The sequence below is a fragment of the Daldinia decipiens genome (assembly GCF_022478715.1).
Source record: "Daldinia decipiens strain CBS 113046 unplaced genomic scaffold F4813scaffold_35, whole genome shotgun sequence".
Taxonomy (NCBI): Eukaryota; Fungi; Ascomycota; class Sordariomycetes; order Xylariales; family Hypoxylaceae; genus Daldinia; species Daldinia decipiens.
Genome location: NW_026054578.1, coordinates 90699 through 109220, shown reverse-complemented (window position 1 = coordinate 109220; position 18522 = coordinate 90699). Strand labels below are relative to the sequence as shown.

At 47.7% G+C, this 18522-nt stretch overlaps 7 protein-coding genes across 7 annotated transcripts; 4 read left to right on the top strand and 3 right to left on the bottom strand.

Moving 5' to 3' along the window:
- Nucleotides 1-163: 163 nt before the first annotated feature.
- Nucleotides 164-747, top strand: F4813DRAFT_369778 (uncharacterized protein). The gene has a single exon (XM_049244462.1). It carries the CDS (start codon nt 212-214, stop codon nt 599-601), a length of 390 nt encoding a protein of 129 aa, XP_049096627.1. The 5' UTR covers nt 164-211; the 3' UTR covers nt 602-747.
- A 6-nt stretch (nt 748-753) lies between these two features.
- Nucleotides 754-3005, bottom strand: F4813DRAFT_369777 (phytoene desaturase). The gene is made up of 2 exons (XM_049244461.1): nt 2627-3005; nt 754-2573 (listed from the first exon to the last, which is right to left on the bottom strand). Exons 1-2 carry the CDS (start codon nt 2661-2663, stop codon nt 841-843), a joined length of 1770 nt encoding a protein of 589 aa, XP_049096626.1. The 5' UTR covers nt 2664-3005; the 3' UTR covers nt 754-840.
- Nucleotides 3006-3071: 66 nt separating this feature from the next.
- F4813DRAFT_199331 (Squalene/phytoene synthase-domain-containing protein) lies at nt 3072-5651 on the bottom strand. The gene is made up of 3 exons (XM_049239535.1): nt 5481-5651; nt 4483-5409; nt 3072-4432 (listed from the first exon to the last, which is right to left on the bottom strand). Exons 1-3 carry the CDS (start codon nt 5501-5503, stop codon nt 3589-3591), a joined length of 1794 nt encoding a protein of 597 aa, XP_049096625.1. The 5' UTR covers nt 5504-5651; the 3' UTR covers nt 3072-3588.
- A 438-nt stretch (nt 5652-6089) lies between these two features.
- On the top strand, nt 6090-7582 carry F4813DRAFT_199251 (HotDog domain-containing protein). The gene has a single exon (XM_049239534.1). It carries the CDS (start codon nt 6356-6358, stop codon nt 7334-7336), a length of 981 nt encoding a protein of 326 aa, XP_049096624.1. The 5' UTR covers nt 6090-6355; the 3' UTR covers nt 7337-7582.
- A 245-nt stretch (nt 7583-7827) lies between these two features.
- F4813DRAFT_398810 (cryptochrome) lies at nt 7828-10388 on the bottom strand (the record flags this gene model as incomplete). The annotated part of the gene is made up of 2 exons (XM_049248097.1): nt 9404-10388; nt 7828-9346 (listed from the first exon to the last, which is right to left on the bottom strand). The coding sequence occupies exons 1-2, from the start codon at nt 9907-9909 to the stop codon at nt 7828-7830; spliced, it is 2025 nt and encodes a 674-aa protein (XP_049096623.1). The 5' UTR covers nt 9910-10388.
- Nucleotides 10389-12777: 2389 nt separating this feature from the next.
- On the top strand, nt 12778-13244 carry F4813DRAFT_369769 (uncharacterized protein). The gene is made up of 2 exons (XM_049244460.1): nt 12778-12808; nt 12863-13244. Exon 2 carries the CDS (start codon nt 12973-12975, stop codon nt 13204-13206), a length of 234 nt encoding a protein of 77 aa, XP_049096622.1. The 5' UTR covers nt 12778-12808; nt 12863-12972; the 3' UTR covers nt 13207-13244.
- A 2498-nt stretch (nt 13245-15742) lies between these two features.
- F4813DRAFT_199215 (uncharacterized protein) lies at nt 15743-18062 on the top strand. Its single transcript, XM_049239533.1, has one exon. The coding sequence runs from the start codon at nt 15956-15958 to the stop codon at nt 17945-17947; it is 1992 nt and encodes a 663-aa protein (XP_049096621.1). The 5' UTR covers nt 15743-15955; the 3' UTR covers nt 17948-18062.
- The last annotated feature ends 460 nt before the right edge of the window (nt 18063-18522 follow it).

Sequence of the window (18522 nt, the reverse complement as noted above, 5' to 3'; positions counted from 1 at the left end):
CGCTTTAGCACTCGTTTAGATCAGATGACTGCTCACTTCGATACTCGCATAGATCAATTAAGCGCTGGCATACGTGCTCACATTCAAGTTTCGTACGTATCGATAGTATCCAAGTTCATAGTGATTGGCAATTGACATTTCTCGTCACTAATTAATTTACCATAGCGACGCCAGTTCTGCTTCCTTTGTAAAACAAGATGATACTCGAGACATGGCACCTATCATAGGGGGAGAGGCGTGGGATCGGATCCGCAACTCTCGTTACACGAAGGAAGACTGCCTTCGGAACGTATCCGTCTATAACTGGGCGATGGGGCTTTCTGCGCTATGTCGGGCTTTCGGAATGCTGGACGAAATGTGGCATATGAGGCAGGTTTACCAGGGCCTTGATGCGGGTCTGCGATCACTCGTCTCGGCCCCCAGTTCTACGGTTAGCTTTGACGACTACATCAACCACATTGCCGAGAACAATCTTATTTGGCGATCTATCCTGCTAGAAGGAGGCAACGAGCTGCTAGCCGACAACACCTGTCTTGCTGACACCGAAGAAACCAATAGTGGCAATTCCAATGATAACTTCCACTCGTCAGGTAACCAGTAAGATATGGCATAAGGGATGGTCTTCAACATTAAGTACCTACATTTGTTAGACGCCGTGACAGACAAGATATTTAAGGCCTTAAAGCAGCGCGTAATGTAAGGTCAGTTCCGAACACGCCGTAAAAGGTGGATAGAATATTAGGTAGCTAAAGCTTTTCCAATAGGCGAAGTTTTATAAAATTAGTTACCAACAATAAGTTACATAGTATTAAACCCCTTTAATACCTTTAATACAAGCGCTTATACACCCAATGGTATTAAGATCCCCTTTATGGGATACCAATACCACAATATCCACACTGTCGACGCCATAACATAGAAATACAATACCATCTGCACTACCGAGAACCGTAGACTACCCGGCTGTATCCTATCTAGCGGATTTGTCTTCTCGTTCTGCACAACACCCCGGTCCTTATCCATATCCATAGCCGCATTTCCCCGCCACGGTACCCCCACCCGGAAGTCGTCTAGGATCTGCTCGGCCGTGATCTTAGCACCGGCCAACGCGATTGGGACTCCAGTGCCGGGGTGCGTGCTGGCGCCTACGAAGTACGCATTTGCCAGCCCCTTGGCCCGTGTACCCGGTCGGAACGTTAGCACGTTGAAGAATCCGTGGCCTAAGCCTAGGATCGACCCCTTGTCTAGGTTGAATTTGTCCTCCCATGCGGCTGGGTCGTTGATAATCTCGTGCGTGATGAATTTATCGAGAGAATCGCATCCCGTGCGCGCGGATACTGTCGACAAGACGGCCCGCCGCGCCCGGTCTACTAGTGCTTCCCAGTCCTGATCTCGTGGCAAGCCTGCACTCTTCGGTTCCGCGAAGCCTTTCGACTCTGGTAGATGACCGACGGGGACGAGCACAACTACCGAGTCCCGACCCTCAGGGGCTGCGCTGGCATCGATTCTACTGGGCACGTTGACATAGAAACTGGGTTCTTTGGGTAGTGACTGCCGGTCAAAGATGGCGTCGAACGATTCCTGGTACTCGTCCGCGAGGAATATATTATGTGTTTGCAGTTCCGGGACGATCCGGTCCAGGCTCCAATAGAACGATATCGAGCTACACGAGCCGTCTTTCTTCCTCAAAGACTTACCGTAGCTCTGGACACTTGACGTCTGCGGGAATAAATTCGAGTAAGCGTAGACGAGGTCAGCGTTGACGACAACTACATCTGCCTCTAGAATTTCGCCTGTTTCCAACTTCACCCCTCGCGCCGTTTTCCCGTCGGAGCTGACGAGTACCTGCTGGACGGGCGTGTTAAGTCGATACTCAACCCCTAACCTCTCGCCGACCCTCACAAGAGCCGCTAGTACGGCATGGAAACCCCCACACGGGTACCAGATACCCTCAGCAAGCTCCGTGTACTGGAGCAGCGAGTACGTGGCTGGGGCATCAAAGGGCGACATGCCCATGTACATGGTCGCGAACGTGAAGACGCGCCTCAGCCTCTCGGTCCAGAAGTACTTGCGCGCGCGGTCCCAGACTCTATGCAGAGGGTGCAGCTTCAGCCCTGTGAGCACAAAGTGCGGGACTATCAAGTTCCAGAAACTCGTGAAGTTCCTATGCAACACCTCGCTAACGCTAAGCTCGTAGTGCTGGTGCGCCTCGCGCAGCCAGTCCAGGTATCTATAGAATCCATCTTTGCCCTCCCAGCGCTCGATCTGGGTCTTCATGCGCGCGAGATCCGTTGATAATTCGAAGCTCTCGCCGTCCGCGAACCATACCTTGTAGTTGGTTGGGCAACGAAGTAGCTCTACATCCTCGGCCTCGAGTGACGTGTCCAGGTCACGGAACGCCTCTTGGAAGAGCTTGGGAAGCAGCAAGAGGGACGGCCCCTGATCGAAGCGATGTCCCTCGTGAAATATCAGGCTGCACCTCCCACCGGTGAATGAGTTCTTCTCTAGTACAGTTACAGAAAACCCGGCTTTCGCTAACCGGGCTGCTGTTGCGATGCCGCCGGCTCCGGCTCCTAGGACTACGTTAGTAAGGTAGTTAGTTGTACGATGTATATAGTGTACTGACCGACAACAATCGCTCTCTTTCTACATATCTTAGACATATTCCCCGTTCGACGCGATATTCAACCAGAAATAAGCCAAATAATAAGTACCCAGAGCTTGAAGTAGCAATTTTAGGTCGGATAGGACCATTCCAAAAATGTTAGAATAATATATAAGACGTAAACGATTCACTCATACGGTTCTTCCGAGACAAAATGTAATGAAATATCACACGTCGTCTCTTAGCTAAGCTCCAACTAGCGATTCGATATAACAACCCAGCCCAACATCCCGGGACAGATGGTGCATTCAGACGACCCACTCGGCAATCTCGCGGCAAAGGGGCACAGCACAGCCCGCGATCTCAATCCGTTATTATTATGGTTCGCATCGTCCATGGGAATGCTGGCCGCGCTAAGAATAAATTGCACCGAGTCGCTTATGTATAAAGAACGTTGGGCTGCAGATAATGATTCATCATTAAAGCGCGAGAGACATTATTTCCTAGCGTAATCGATAAATATGTTGTTACCTTGTTTTCGTACGACCTACGACCTATCTAACATGCGATTGGAAGTTTTGAGTTTCGGCGCGAGTCGATGAGATGGAACAGAAACTTTGATGAGTCCGGCTAACTTAGGTACCTAGGTACCTAAACTAGTATGAACGGAGAGTAACTTTGCTATTCAAACCGACATGAGATAATGTTCATATTTCATACGAATCAGCAAGAAGACTATACTTTGATTTCGAATCTCTCATAAAGTTGCCGCGGAAATTGTGAAATATGTTTATAGCTTCCAGTATCATGAGTAGTATCCTCACACCAGAACCTGGAATTCGGAAGAGGTATGGCGTGTATCTACGCTATTATTCTACATATACATATTATCGCGGTGCTATCCAACCCAAATGATAAATTACTCCTCATGCCTAATTACCGATTAAATAGAAACATTTAGCCAAATCTTACAAAAAAAAAGTTCATACAGTAGACAAGTTCTTCCATGCAACCCATATCCGTCTTGATCGAGGAACCGTTGCCCGCCCCTTATGAGTTTCCGAAGGGACGCCGGTTCTTTCTCGTAAAACCCGGCCTATTTCCATGTAGCTCTCAACAGCTACAATCAAAGGACCGCGGACATCGTAGGGAAGCATGTTCATGATATCTCGTGATCGTCCATACTCCTTAAACGCCCAATCGAGTAACTTATGTCTGAACATTTCTACTTTTGGCTGTGTTGGGTCTTTGATAACATCATGAGGTGTCAAATCCTCCTGCTTGAGCCAATCTGAGGGCAGGTAAACCCGGCCGATTTCGCCGTCTACCGAGATATCACGAGCAATATTGACGTATTGCAATGCATGCCCCATCGTCCGAGCAGCAAATACAAGAATAGATTCCTTGTCGCTTGGAAGTTTCGTGGTGCTGTGATGGAATACGAGTCTTAAACATAATTCCCCAACAGTACTTGCGACACGGTGCGCGTAAAGTTCGAGGTCTCCTTCGTCTTGAATAGGAAACTGTCTAGTTCGATGACGAGTGTTGGTCCCGCTAAAGCAGAGGTCCATCTTGAATCCTTCTAAGAGCTCATAAAATGGCTTGCTTGGGAGAAGCTTCGTTGGCAAGAGTATCAGCGCAGACCTTGCCGGCCCCGGGAAGTTTTCCCCCACAAAATCATTAATAACATCAATCGAAGATGGGAGTTGGCTATCCGAACCGTAAACGTGATCAAGGTAGCCAGTCAACTTTTTAATCCATAGTGTGGCTTCGCTCTCCCCATGGGCTTCGTCCATCAGATCATCTGCTACTCTACAGAAAGAGTATCTAGAAATAATTAATATAGGAGGACAAGATATGGTGCAGTGCTTACTTACAGAAGAACGAGATCAATGCGAAGACGACCAGGGAAAACCGAGCTAGCCAAGTAGAAGCTCCTGCTCTTTCGCCGCAGTGTCTGAACGGCCTCCCTGATACCTTTTATCCTTGCCATGTCATATTTTACAGGATCAAGTAGGACAGCTTTGGCGAGGAGACTTGGAGGAGGCATATATGGTACAACGGGGAATATTTCCGGAAAAGCGTATAGAACCGCCAGTCCCCTATCGAAGGCGATCAGGCCGAACACAATTAAGGCATTGGTAAAGAGGAAGAACACGGCTTCTTCCAACTCTAGGCTTCCCCATAGGCACCAGCCGAGTTTTGTTCCGGACTCAATAGCCCACGTTCCGCGTCCTAGGGCGAACTCGTCTACAATCCACAAATACACGGTGGGTAAGACGATTGGAACTACAACGCAAGCAGGAGGCAGTCTAATCAAGAAATAGCCTGAAAATGACCATGTAAGAAGTGCGACGGGGCATGCCCATATTAAGATGAGGCCAAGGTATGTCCCCTGGCCTCCATCTTTGACAAGTGAAATGCCAGCGATGACACATCCTATCAGGAGAACTTGGCCCGCCGTTCGTATGCGTCGGGACTTGAGTGAAGAGTCATCTTTACTCGTAAGGAATTGAGCGTGGAGAACAGGCTTGCTGAGCAAGATGTATAGCATAGACGTGATATAAGTCTGCACAACGAAGAAGAATAATTCTTCGACTGGGATCTTGAAGAGACGCGGCCCGGCTATCGCGTCAGGGGGGTATGTCCAAATGCCATTACGTATTAGATACGAATCCCAAGGGAGCGTCGCAAAAAAAGCAACCAGTATCAATGTAAATGTTTTATACAAGTCAAGCCTTGTAAGAAGCGGCTTCAAAATGAAAGTGAGAAGACAAGCCGGCGGTATAGTGTATTTGAGATGTCTGCTCGATGGATTAGGTCAATGGTTTCATAAAGAAAATGCTCGTTTGTGAAGGCTTCCTATGGTACTTACACGAGGGCATAGTCGTAGCCCATGGCGAATGCCAGGCCTTGCGGTAAGTTTATCAACGCGTATATACAGCTAAGAATGCAGTCGATAACATAACGTGTCGCGGCGATTATAAAGTTTACTTATGAAATCCGCAAAGGGTGGGTTCTCAGTACATGGAAATAGCTTCAGCGAGCGTTCAGAGGTAAAATTGTGGTGGTCCATGTTTTTATTTCGGACTTCCGAATTTATATCGTAGGTTACAGCCATTATGAGCAGTTGATTTGATATATTTGGTTTGTCAGCATATAACTATGTGATGACATCATAGACTTAGGATTGGCTAGTGTGCTTTTTCAATATGCTGTGTATTAGTGTGGTTTGTAGGATCGAGGGATGATGGTTGTAAAATGATAGAATTCCTACGATCACTAGGAGCAATAGTGGAATTTAATAGGAGGTGCCTGCTTTACTAGATGTTGGCTCGTGGCTTATACATACCTACCTACCTAGGTACCTTACCTAGCTTACAAGGGAGCTGGCTGGGCAGCTGGGTATGTATGTACATAGCTGGGCTCCCGAGATGGCGCTAAATAATGCAAGATCTTAGTGGGGGTCACTTCCCAATATGTAATTCTGTACCAACCTATGTAGGTATGTAACATTAGGTAATAATCAATCGAACCAACCAAACCAATCAATCTCGCGACTCGGCTTAAGCTGGTTATGGTTACATTCAACCAAGATCTGTCTCACCCCCTACGCCCTGACGCCCTAACGTCCTAACGTCCTAACGCCCTAAGAGCCTCAATCCGAACTACAACACCGTACAATTGTCTTCTTCAGCATTAAGAAATTATTACCGGAACAAGCAAGCATATGAGCTAGGCCACCTCATAATGCTGGTCGGTAGTCCCCGAACCGCGCAGCTCTGCCTCCGGGCTGCAGCGTCCGCAAGGCTCGTCTATCCGAGGCTTATCCAAGTCCCTCGTCCCACGATACGACTCGACCGTACCGATACACCATCGCGATTCCTCCCCCGACTCAACTCCAGATCCTTCATTATTTCACAACGATATCTTGCCGAACCTCCCAAGAGTCAAGACCCTGTTGCCGTTGCCGTAGCCACCGCTACGACCCCAGTCCCACCCGAGCACCCCACATCCTCCACCCCTAACTCTCTCCACCGCCGCCGCCGCCGAGGTATCTACTACTCCGCCATCTTCCTACTCATCGGCATATCCCTCGGCACCCTAATCCGCTTGTCCCTAGCCCCTCCCGCGCCCTTCCCCCACGGCTCTCCTCAGGACCAATACCACGTCTCCAAGATCCGGGACGAAGGCTCCGCGCTCCCGCTCGTGCGCGCACTATCCTCCGACCCAACCTGGAAATCCTGGGATGCGTACTCCGGCGCGCAATCCACGACCGTGGTACAATCGCGCCTGACTTCCGGGCCTCTAGGCGGTTCCCACGGCATACCTTTCCAGCGCGTGTTTCGAAATACTAAGACCAACGAGGTCATCAGCGTGATGTACCTCGGCACCGCGACGGCGGGCTGGCCGGGTGTTGTTCATGGCGGAGCACTGGCGACGCTGCTGGATGAGAGCTTAGTTCGGTGCGCAGTGCTACTATTTCCCGCACGCACAGGGGTTACCGCCCGTCTTGAACTCCAATACCGTGCGCCTACGTTGACTTCCGCTTTTTACGTTATTCGCGCCCAACCAATGATCCGCGAGGGAGAGGACCCGTCCAAGAGCGATCGTAAGATGTGGGTTGAAGGTACACTAGAGACACTTCATGGGAAGATCTGCGTAGAGGCCAAAGCTCTAGCTGTTGTGCCCAAGGGCGTTAAGCTAAAACCGCTTGTTGAAGAATTCTAGGGCGGTACGTTAGTGGTACATTAGGCAAGTTCACATAGCCTTTGAGGTGACTTTCCCGAAGGTAGTAAGGAGATGATAACCTCATCCAGCATCCACGGGCGTTTTGGCACAAGGGGTAAATGAAAGACGATACCAGAGCATAAAGCTGTTTTTCGCTATCTTAAGAAATATCTATCATAGAACATAGTTACACATGCAATGGGGACACGTTCCTAACATGTCTCCACCATTCCCGTTTACAACCTCTTTTTGAACCACAAAATGAGAAATAGTTAGTAAGTCACGAGATTTGTCAACCATTCATTATATATATATTTGAAAACCCGCTCCTTACCAGTTCATCGAACCTAGGGGCGTAGCGGTCGAGGAAATGCGTTAGGGGGATGATTTCCGCTGATATTAGCTCCATAGAATAGTACAGTACCCCAGGGAAGGAAATCCGCAGGCAGCGGGTAGTAATTACAATAGCTCGTCGCACGATAAAACGAATCCTATTGCGCTTGTTCGGCCGGAGCTGATTGCTGCATTGGCGACGGTGATTGACCATAGTTTGACGAACCCCGACCCCGGTACCCTCCTCTCAATCCGCGAAAGCCACGACCTCGGTGGCCTCCGCCGTATCCTCGCCCGCCTCGAAAACTACCACGGTGACTTTCGGGTATGTTTGGCTGGGCGGGATTGCTGGGTGGCCCATTGCCTGATTTCTCATTCTTACTGAGGCTGTCGGCATCCTTCGTGTCGCTCGGCGATTGCTCAGTCGCAGGAGACTGCGTGGTGTGATTGTTTCCCCCACGGCCACGACCACGTCGCCGGATAAATGGTCGTTTAGAACTTTTAGGTTTTCCTTCCACAGAAAAGTCAATCTTCTTCACCGGGTCCTCGGCCATAGCTAGGCCTTTCAAGCCAAATCGATCCCAATCCTCTTTCGGTGTCGTCCAGGCCTGAAAGACATTTTCTAGTTTCTCAAGCTTCCGCACCTCGGGTACCCAACAACGTACGTATTCCCCGTCCTTGTCGTAATCGAAAGCTTGTTTTACGGGGTTAAAGATCCGTGCTTCTCCTCGCGGGTCGTTTCCCACCCCAGCAACGTACTGCCAGTTTGCCCAGTTCGATGAAACGTCATAATCGACCAAGAGCATTTCGTACCATTCAGCACCATAACGCCAATCGATACAGAGGTGTTTAGCAAGGAAACTCGCGACATTCTGGCGGGCGCGGTTCGAAGTATATCCTGTATGCAATAGCTCTCTTTGAGAAGCATCGATCAGTCCCATTCCAGTAGTTCCATCGAATATTCTCTGCACTATCTTAGAAATTTCGTCCGCCGATTGTTGTTGCCCGTCGGCTATATCCTCCTTCTTAGCCGACTTCCATTTGTTGGCACGATCATCTCTGAATCCAGATCGGAGGAAGAGCTTTTCCTTGAACTTCCTAGTGCAGAGCCTCATGTAGTCACGCCACAGCAACTCAAACCGTATCGCTTTTGTCCCTTCGTTTTCTCCATCGCCATACCCCTGAGATCCGGCTAGTGACTCGTCTTTTCCATCTTCGTATGCCACAAGTTTATCATGTACCTGACGAGCGGTGATGCATCCCTGTGCAAGATAGGCGGACAGTTTCGTGCTGAAATCGCTTCCTAAAAGCCCATTACGCGAACTCTTATACAAGGAGGCACTTCCCGATTGGATCAGATAAACCAATCTATTATGAGCACTATCTTCTCCACCGCGAAAAGGATGAGCCGACTTAGCTCCTTCAGGGAAAGGTGGAGAGTTAGACAAGGTTCCCCTAACAGGTCTTAAAAGTGCTTCTTCGAATTCATCGTATGAAGACGGGATCTCGAAAGGCGATTCCTGCGTTGGGATTAAAGACTTTTCGACGGACTTGGGCAATGTATCTTTCTGGGGGGTAGACAAGGTCGCCCTAGGTTTCTCTCGCAACGGTTCCATCATTTTCCTGTAAGTCGTGAATACGTCTGGGAGATCATCCTTTTCGAGTTTTACATCTCGACTAGACAAGTGAGGATTCGTCAGTTAAGGCCGTCTAGAGGCTATGATCATGACTCACTCATCGATGAAGTATTTTTCATCTACCCATGTTCGAAAGTCTATACCAAGACTCGAGCAAGTCTCCGATATCAGCTTCTCATCTCGTTTCTCTTCGTAGCCTTCTTCTCCTATCGCCCACACTCCTCCGACATCCAGTCCTTTCAGTCGCAAACCGTCGATGAGTGCCCTTAATACACCATCGTACGTACCTATCCTAGTGGTCAAGTTGCTTCCTAGTTTCTCCAAGTTGTCTTTCAGGTTCCACATAGATTGGGCAATAAACGCAGCCCTGTACGGCCCACATCTCCAATAGCGTCCAACCTCGCTTTTAGCTTCAGGAAAAGGTGATTTTCCACCTTCCTTCAGAAATCCGGAAACCTCAAGTTGATGAGGTAGTAAGACAAAGAGAGGCAAGAGATGCGTGAACCTATGGCCGGTTGTGGAGGTGAGATGATGCAGGATGGGATTATCAGAGACACGCAAGTCGTGGCGTACAATGTAGACAAGGACATTGTTTACCGACATGGCGACTTATTCAATGAGTATGTAAGACTCGAGCTAGACAGATTACCAAAGTTGTACTTTAGATAGAAAGCTCTTGTTCGATAGGGTGGGAGTAACTGCCGCGAGAGCCGGCGAGACGCAGTAGTAGACGGTTTTTGAAAGGAGTTATCTCTTCCACGGACCGGAGCTCTCTAGTGGAGCTGGCCAAGATTTGGTGAAATATGACCTGCAGATAGACACAGTGGTCGTCTTTGATAGTCTGTTCGTCCCTATGCTCTCCACGTTAAAACTGCTGCCGGAAACGTAGTATGAGCAGGTGCGTGATGACGAAGGCGAATCTAGACCCCAATGATCGAGTTTAGGGTCTAATTCCAGATCGATGCGGCTGAAGGTGATTCAGATATTCGTGCTCTCGTCGCTTAGGCCAATGTACAACACAGCAAGGCTGACCCACCACTCCCGATGGGACCAACCAGGATGACGGTATCTAGAGTCGAGCTAGAGACAAACTGGCTTTTCTGAAAATGGTAAAAGCGTCTCCAGATCAGGGAGTTTTTCCTTTAAGTTCTAAAGAGGCGCTAACGTATAGCTGTGGTTCACTAATGCAGTGGGTGTCCATGGAAATTATATATCCGAGAAAAGCAGATAGTCACTAGGAATTTCGTCTTGAAGGCCAGGTCAGTCGAGACGAGACTATCCTACGATACTGGACGTAACCCAACCGAATCGGGCGTACCCGTGAGCAAGATCCAGACTATAATTCCGATTCGTATATGATTGTATACGAGTATTGTGGACTGAAAGGCAAAGAGAAAGCACAAAGAGACACAATGTAAAGTGAGACTCCCCTTAGACCCTGTGGCAACGCAGACTTCCGGCCAAGAATAAGACCATAACCGTGATATGATCCACCTACAGAATAGAAATATCTGAGGCCGACAAGAGATAGGCTTCCTCGAGGTCCAGACATATGACCCTAGACCTAGTCTTCTGGAGAGAGGAGCCCGGCAAAGCAAACACGGATGAGGATCGACAACTCAACTGGAGACGGAGGCCATGCCGAGGAAGAAGATAGCATTTGATTATTACAAGTAAATCCATCTTGCCGGGTGCGTCTGCTGGTGTGCAGATCTGGCCACGGTCTTTGGTGCGTTCAGAATCGGGATTGGAAAGAGTGCACGCGCTGGTTGCCATGATGCTCAGAATTGTGTCCGGGGGTTAGAGATCGGGAACCCGTAAAATAATATTTTTGGGGACTTTAGAGCCAGAGCAGCCAGGGGTCGCTGCTTTGGGACCACTAGAACGCTTACGTACATTGCGGAGCACATTCTTTTTCGATCGCATTGGCTAGTACATGAGTTGGCAGTTGCTGTCGGGAAGAGCGATCTACTCTGGCCTAGGCCTTACATGTATGTAAGGTACATACATATAAGGTACCCAACTTACATACTATGTACGATCTAGGTTAGATATGCACGTTAAGCATACATATGTATACCTGTATGTGATGTTACTAATGTATAATACCACCTAGACGGAGGTATGTAAGTATGATCATTGAATATTACTACTATGTCACTGTCAGGTAAGCATTAGGCACATATGTACACCTGCATCGGCTTGAAAACAATAACAAAGACAAAGTAAGGTAGTGAAATAGTCCTATGATTTGAAACACCGATGTTTTCGATTAAAAGAGGCATGATATCCATGGAGGCGTAAAGCACCGGAAATTTACGTAGGAAATAAAATGTTTCTAAACGCCAGTCTAAACAATCCGTCGACTACAAGGTAAGAACCACATGGTCATACCCCCCCGTCTAAGCCCGTCCCCGCGGCTTATTAGACCGGCTTAAGGTCAACTACACATGTAGGTACATACTAACTCACCTTAATTTAGAACTGACTTTCTTACGGCCAAAGCCAAAGTAAATTGGTAGCCGCCTCTTTTAATCGTTGCCACGCAGTCACCTTGCGGAAAATAATAGCTAACTTAGGTAATAGGTAATCAAGCTACACGATCATTCAGGTCATGCAGTACTATCCAAGATAATATCTTTTTTAGCATACGGGTAGGTATTATTATATAAGATCCTGGCCAGATATAAGCCATACAAATAGTAGAAATACAGTATCGGATTGGACGACGCTTCGACGAGATGCATACCTAAAGTAGGCATATCACATTTTACTTATCACGCGGTGTTCTTCGTGTCTATAGGATTGTATAGTAGTTAACAGAACTCACGTATAACTCTATTTCTTTGGGAAGCTACCCACGTATACTTAGATATTTCCATCAAATGTTGTACGCTGATGGACGACGGAATATCCATCTCTTCGTATAAGTTTAAAGGATTACTGTTATATTATTGGGTGATTTGACTAGAGGAAAAAAAAAGCAAGGGCCTGCTTCCTGTCGACTCGACTTATAATAGATCATACGAAACTTAGTAAGCGTATTAAAAGGTGTAATTAATCATTTCTATCTCGGCTGAGGATCGACCTTCGTGGCGGAAAGTCTTAGTCCTGTAAACGATTCAACCCTAGCCCTTCATCCACTCCCGGTTGTAGAACCTCGATCGAGGTCAAGAGCTCTCCAGATCTGCATCGCGTCGTCTTGCTTGGCTGTCAAGAATAGACGGTGTGTGCCAACAGGCTGTTGTGTATACGGCAATTTTCTGATATATGCAAGCACCAGCAGGGACTGTTATGCAGCTGACATCAAATTCGTCAGTGATGCATTCATTATCTCTAGCGTCAAGCTGTACGATCCTCGCGCCTACACATTTATTGTTTATCATTGCTATTCTGTTACTCGTATAAAAATTTTTCAACTTTTGATGTAGTCATTTCTATAATATCCCGCGTAGTGTCACGAAGTATGGGGTTTTAATCCAAGGTAGCCGCACTAGGTCTTGTACGAAACGTCCATAATTCGAATGTCATGTAATACGCTGACCTTCCGGAATAGTAGCTAAGTCACTTGGCCAGCTAATGATAAGAATTGCTGTACAACGAAGAGTATAATAAATAGATTCTTGGTGACATGGTATCCTAGTCCATGCCACTCACCACCGGTGAATGTTATCGCGATATTATATTCTATCGTGTCAGCTCTTTTTACTGATTGCGCCAACGTCATTACAAGGGTTGGTTACTATATTCCTTCGAAGTCTGGAATATGTTGGACCGGATAGAAGCGGTAATGCCCAATGCCAATATCGTCGGGTTAAGACTTATTACGGGCCTAAGAGCCTAGACTCTAGGATGAGGCTTTCTTGCAGCCCGTTTCTAGAACGGCCGATTACCCCCTGAGATTGTTATGCTACCTTTGTAAATAAATGCCTTTCCACGAATTATGGATTATTCTCTAGAATAAGGGCCGAACACGGTAGCAAGGACCATGCTCACGAAGGGTCTGGACAGAGTTGCCCCGGTCAAGCTATACGCAACCTGCAGTCTGATGCATCAATTCTTTATATGTCGGTTTACGATCTAGAATCTCCAGCACCGAGTCCTACAATCGAACCATAGAAAGTTTGGCATTTCCGAGAAAGCCGTATATGCTGTAACGCAACTGACTTGTCACACGACACACGAGAACCGGCGAGAAATAGTGATATTCCCTCCGCTATTAAGGTATGTGAGATGACCGTCCAGTGGTTTTCTATGGCTTTTTGTTACGGGATGGAGCATATACCCAAATAGAAAAGACCTTCTTCACGAGGTAGGGTAGGGTAATATCGGGTTAGGCTACACAGCGTGCCCTTAACACCCCAACTCGCATGCTGCTGGTTTCATTTGAGGTACCTAAGCTTTTAACCCAAGTACATTTTGACCACCTAGGACTGCAGCGCTGATACAAGAAGGATGCTGAGTCGAAAATACTTTGACCGGCCTCAAAACCATAAACAGTGTACTGGTATTTCGACTTCCATGCTCCCATGTAAAATAGTTCGATCCTTGCAGCGACAGAACCCGTAGTCTTTCACTCTAAGGCCCTCTAATGAACAGGCGCGTGCCTGACGGACGTGTTATACTTGCTACCTGTGTTCGTTATCAATAGTACTTTAGAGAGTATGGTTTATACATATTACATTCGGGTTTTGATGTCTACGGTGCGAGACATGAACCTACCAAAACGCAAAGGCTGCTCTTTAGGCTGTTGCATTTACATTTCTGTGGAGATTATCTTAGGGTGAAGATACCTTAGTTAGGCAAATGTATTATAAACCAGGACGCTCTAATAACTGGTGGCGGTGAGATAGTCGTACTATGTAAATTGCCTACTAGGCAGAGAGTATTAGGAGACAAATATAACTCCTTCCATCGCCACAGTAAGCAGATTCTCCACTAGATGCCTCATCTAAAAGTCGAATGGTTCTGGATTATGGCTCGTGGATATATTGTCTGTTTGTTCAACTTGAGTGAGTCGAATCGCTCGCCGGATGAGACGCAAATAATTGGCCTCAATTGATAAGAGTTCCCCAACATCAACGGCAAGGCTGGCCTTTGACCGAACGGAATGGAAGCGTTGGCCATACTTGAGGCCTTAATAGGACTCGAGTGAGCCATATTATATTAATTCTGAGACTAACGATATTATGGATCCTTTGCGCCCGATTAAGTGTATGAATACCTACCCACCTAATCATTCGCGTGGACAGGAATCGCTACGAGATCTGAGGCCATTATCAACTTTGAGCTTGGATGATCCCCGTTTCGAGGTAAGATGATAGATGTCTAGTTTTGGGAGTGAAAGAAAATGGAAGAGGGTTGAGATTTGTAGCGTTCTGATTGGATCATGTCACAAAAACGGCTACTCCCATGGACAAAAACCACAAACACAATACCAAGTTAACTTTTCTACCAGACACATTCATTAGACCAGAGGACATTGCGATGACGTATCTGGGGTTACAACGTGTGGTGTAAAGCGTGGTGCAATTGAGGCTGATCTGCTACGGCTCTTCCGTAGATGTTTGATGCAAAGTAGCGCGTTGATTAATTGATTAATGTGTTAAAACACGATTCATCGCGTTCACCGAGAGGTCTCCGACAGTAGAAGTAGCTTCTGCCAGGTACTTGACAGGATAACTGGATACTTCCATGGCTACTATCGATTAGCCCCTTTCCTCTACTGGTTATAGATTGTGGCGCAGTAGCGTACCAAAGAGGTAGCTAACCTGCTAACCCAAGTTTTGGTGCACACGTGCGCTGGTAAGCGCTTGTGTTAGTGCACTAACCTTGTGCTTACCCTTTCGACATTTTAACGTGGGAATTTCTTAGGAAACATAGAATAAGAGGGTCTCGGAGATTTTGTCATAACAAAATTGATTGAAACCTAAAGTAACTTTATGTCCTAATTGAGGACTCCAATTGGCAAGGACCCCTTGCACAATACCCTGTACATACCCTGTACATACATGTACACGAGCGCCAGCCATCGATATCCGTGGGATTTTGTATGTTTCCTAGGTTTTTTTAGGGAATCCCAATGTAACTCTGCCTGCATCTGTAGGGCGCCTCCGGGTTCACTTCCGCCTCCAACTTTTTTCTTGATGAGGCTGAATCAATCCGATAAATCATTACATCCTGGTTCTTCAACGTCAACTCCTCTTATCCATCTCATAATATGATCAAAATATGACCTAGGCCATCATCAATTCATCTTTGGCATAATCCATTTGCCCCTGCCCTGCGCAGCACTTGTCAGGCCGTCATTGGGCCGCCTGTGTTGGCCGAATCTCATCCCACTGACTTGACCGGCTGATTATACGCGCGCGAGAGACAGAGAGAGAGGGAGATCGTACCCTCCACCTTTTCAACTCGAGAGACCCTGACCTAAAACCGCCCATCTGGGTCTCGCATAACCCTTCCCCGCCACTGACGGCCCGAGTCTTAATTAATTCTTTCTCGGCAGATACTAAACTACTTCTCTTGGCTTGCACCCGTTAGTCTTTCATCCAGGCTAGGTATCGTCCCATGCTTAGAGCATAACCTCTGGAATCTGCAGGAATCTATTCACCCTTTACTGCGAGCTTCGGCTCTCATCTAATTCAATATGGCGCCTGTTCTGAACCCCAGGTCCGGGCTCAGGGCGCGGGGGAGTCACATGTCCGCCGGTGCAATTGCTGGAACGGTTATCGGCTGTGCCTTCGGAGGCAGCCTGTTACTCGTAGTCCTGGGCTTTCTCTACTTCCGGTACAGACGGAAGTTAAGAGAGGCGAAAGAAGCGGGGATATTGCCAGCTGGAAGCTCTACGGTCTCTCAAGTCAGGACCTTATTCCCTTTCCAGGGCTTCCGGCCTAGGCAAACCCCTGCCACACAACCGGATCATCCCCCTTCTATGAAGGATGATTTCGAGAGAATCAACCCAGGCTTCAGCGACGGCTCTGAGTTCCAACAGATACAACCTGCCGTTTATGGAGGCGGATTTGTGAGTGGTCATGAATCCTATCACCTACCTCAAAACTTCGGTCAGCCACCTCTGCCCCCAGGCGTCGACTTTCCTCTGCCCCCTCAGCCTGCAGCTTTTCCAATTACCAACGATCTTGGAGCCCATCTGCCTTCTGACAATGCCGTCACGGGATACGAAGCAGCCAATTCTAGTTATTATGACACCAGAATCTCGATGGGCTCAAATCCTGAGCAAGAACCGATACCACCATCAAGACAAATGACTGAGCTTTACGAAGCTCAGCTGAGAGATTCCCGAGAACATCGAAGAAGAAGCGGCTCTCTAACTAGTCGAATATGGAATAGCATCAAGAGGAAACGTTCTACGCATTCCTCGGCTCATGGCACCGTAAGCCCCCAGTACTCAACATCTCAACAGTACTTCCCCGCTTCGCCAGTTGTTAGTCCCGTCAGTATGAAACCAGAATCCAGCTTAGAAGCCGTGGAAGGAACTGGTACTCAGGCAAAACCTGTGAATCAAATTTTTGAAGAGCCTGCCGAAATTTCTGGAGAAACGGGTATCTCAACCGCTTCTGTAGGCGGGAGCTGGTCAGAAAGGGATCATCAACACAAGAGACAGAAACAAGGAGACTCCCAGTACGACGTGTACCCTCTTCGGACTAGCTCAACAATACGAGAAACCACCGAGAGAGATCCTGAGCTACCTTCAGCTGCCCTCAGAAGTCCGGACTCCACCGATCGGTTACCTCACTCAACTCAGCCACAATGCGAGACCCGGCCCCAAGAACGACTTATGAGCCCGGCCATCCCGGAGCCTATGGAGCTGGACGGGACACTTGATGCTACTCATAGACCTTCTATCTTCCACAGCTCACACTCTCCTCCTCTTCAGCCAGAATCGTTCGTGTCGCCGATGTCCATCATGCAACCCTCTAACGCTGCCGAGAAAGCTGCTTATACTCATTACCAAATGGAGAACTCGGCGTCACCCCCGACATTTCCTAACTCACCTCCTGCCATCGTCACAGACCAGACGGCGCAAGAAAACTCCGGGAACTTTTTTCATGGTTCTCAAGAGGACATCGATGTAGAGAGCTTCCTGGATATCCCTAGTGATGACGAGCCTCGTCTATCTGGGGACTCGTACGACTACAGTACCACACCAGGGCAGAGCTCTACGGATCCATCCATGGGAAGGACGCCAGATACCCGGCTTACAGTATCCCCATCACCGTATCCAAACATAAATGAACATGTCAAGATGGAACCAGAGTCGAGTTCGTCACCGGAGGTATCCAAGATCCCTTCTCCCCAATCATCCGGTCATACCTGCGAAGAGTGCGGCCGGTATTTTGATCAGGTCCATAAACTTAACCACCATAAACGTTATCACGACCGCAAACACGAGTGCCCTTACGAGGGATGTGATAAGAAGTTTGGTACAAAGACACACCTTGATCGACACATCAACGATAAGCATGTCAAATCGAAAGCCTATCACTGTACGGAACCAACATGTGCATACTTCAAAGGAAGAAAAGCCTTCCCGAGAAAAGACAATTGGAGACGACATATGATTAAAAAACACGGGGCGATGCCTAACGATCTAGAGGCAATGGAGGAGTCGATGGTATGATAGTCGACAAGTATGCGCAGCTCTCAACTGTTTGTTAGCAATGATAGCAGATGCACATTGCTGTACGTCCACCTCCCAGATGTGTATCATAGCATTACGGTTGGTTCCACAATATCAATCAGTAGAGTCTATACGGAGCCGACGTGGCTTGGGGCCGTTTAAGGGCGAATCATTCGGCTTCTTGGATATTATAAGCCACGCCCCCCGGACCTACACATACTATTACCACTCTAAATAGTATAAGGTCTGAAGGCTTCCAATCCACGGCCAGAATTTTTAGATTTATTAACTTGGTTTTCAACACGCTCGTTTGCATATATTGGGTATACATTTGGTAATATATTTAGGGCGTATAGGAACAAGCGAAGTCGGGACCTCACTTTGGGTTGGTCATTGTAACAAAGCAGGGCGCAAAGGATTCCTCTCGGCGGATGTATATTTCGTATACGGTATGAGCTTAGCTCCCAATGAATGTGGCCATTTTGGCCGAGGGCAAAACGGTTGGAAGCTCTCGAGCAACTTGCGATGCGAATCATTTCTATGCTCGTCAGTTCTGTCATTGATTAGTATTAACT

Bases quoted from the DNA above. Each gene is read 5' to 3' on its own strand.
- F4813DRAFT_369778 (XM_049244462.1), top strand. From the start codon at position 212: ATGGCACCTATCATAGGGGGAGAGGCGTGGGATCGGATCCGCAACTCT.
- F4813DRAFT_369777 (XM_049244461.1), bottom strand. From the start codon at position 2,663: ATGTCTAAGATATGTAGAAAGAGAGCGATTGTTGTCG. The intron at 2,574-2,626 runs GTCAGTACACTA...ACGTAGTCCTAG, and splicing joins AAAGAGAGCGATTGTTGTCG to GAGCCGGAGCCGGCGGCATC.
- F4813DRAFT_199331 (XM_049239535.1), bottom strand. From the start codon at position 5,503: ATGGGCTACGACTATGCCCTCGT. The intron at 5,410-5,480 runs GTAAGTACCATA...TCCATCGAGCAG, and splicing joins GGCTACGACTATGCCCTCGT to ACATCTCAAATACACTATAC. The intron at 4,433-4,482 runs GTAAGTAAGCAC...AATTATTTCTAG, and splicing joins CGCATTGATCTCGTTCTTCT to ATACTCTTTCTGTAGAGTAG.
- F4813DRAFT_199251 (XM_049239534.1), top strand. From the start codon at position 6,356: ATGCTGGTCGGTAGTCCCCGAACCGCGCAGCTCTGCCTCCGGGCTGCA.
- F4813DRAFT_369769 (XM_049244460.1), top strand. From the start codon at position 12,973: ATGTTATCGCGATATTATATTCTATCGTGTCAGCTCTTTTTACTGATT.
- F4813DRAFT_199215 (XM_049239533.1), top strand. From the start codon at position 15,956: ATGGCGCCTGTTCTGAACCCCAGGTCCGGGCTCAGGGCGCGGGGGAGT.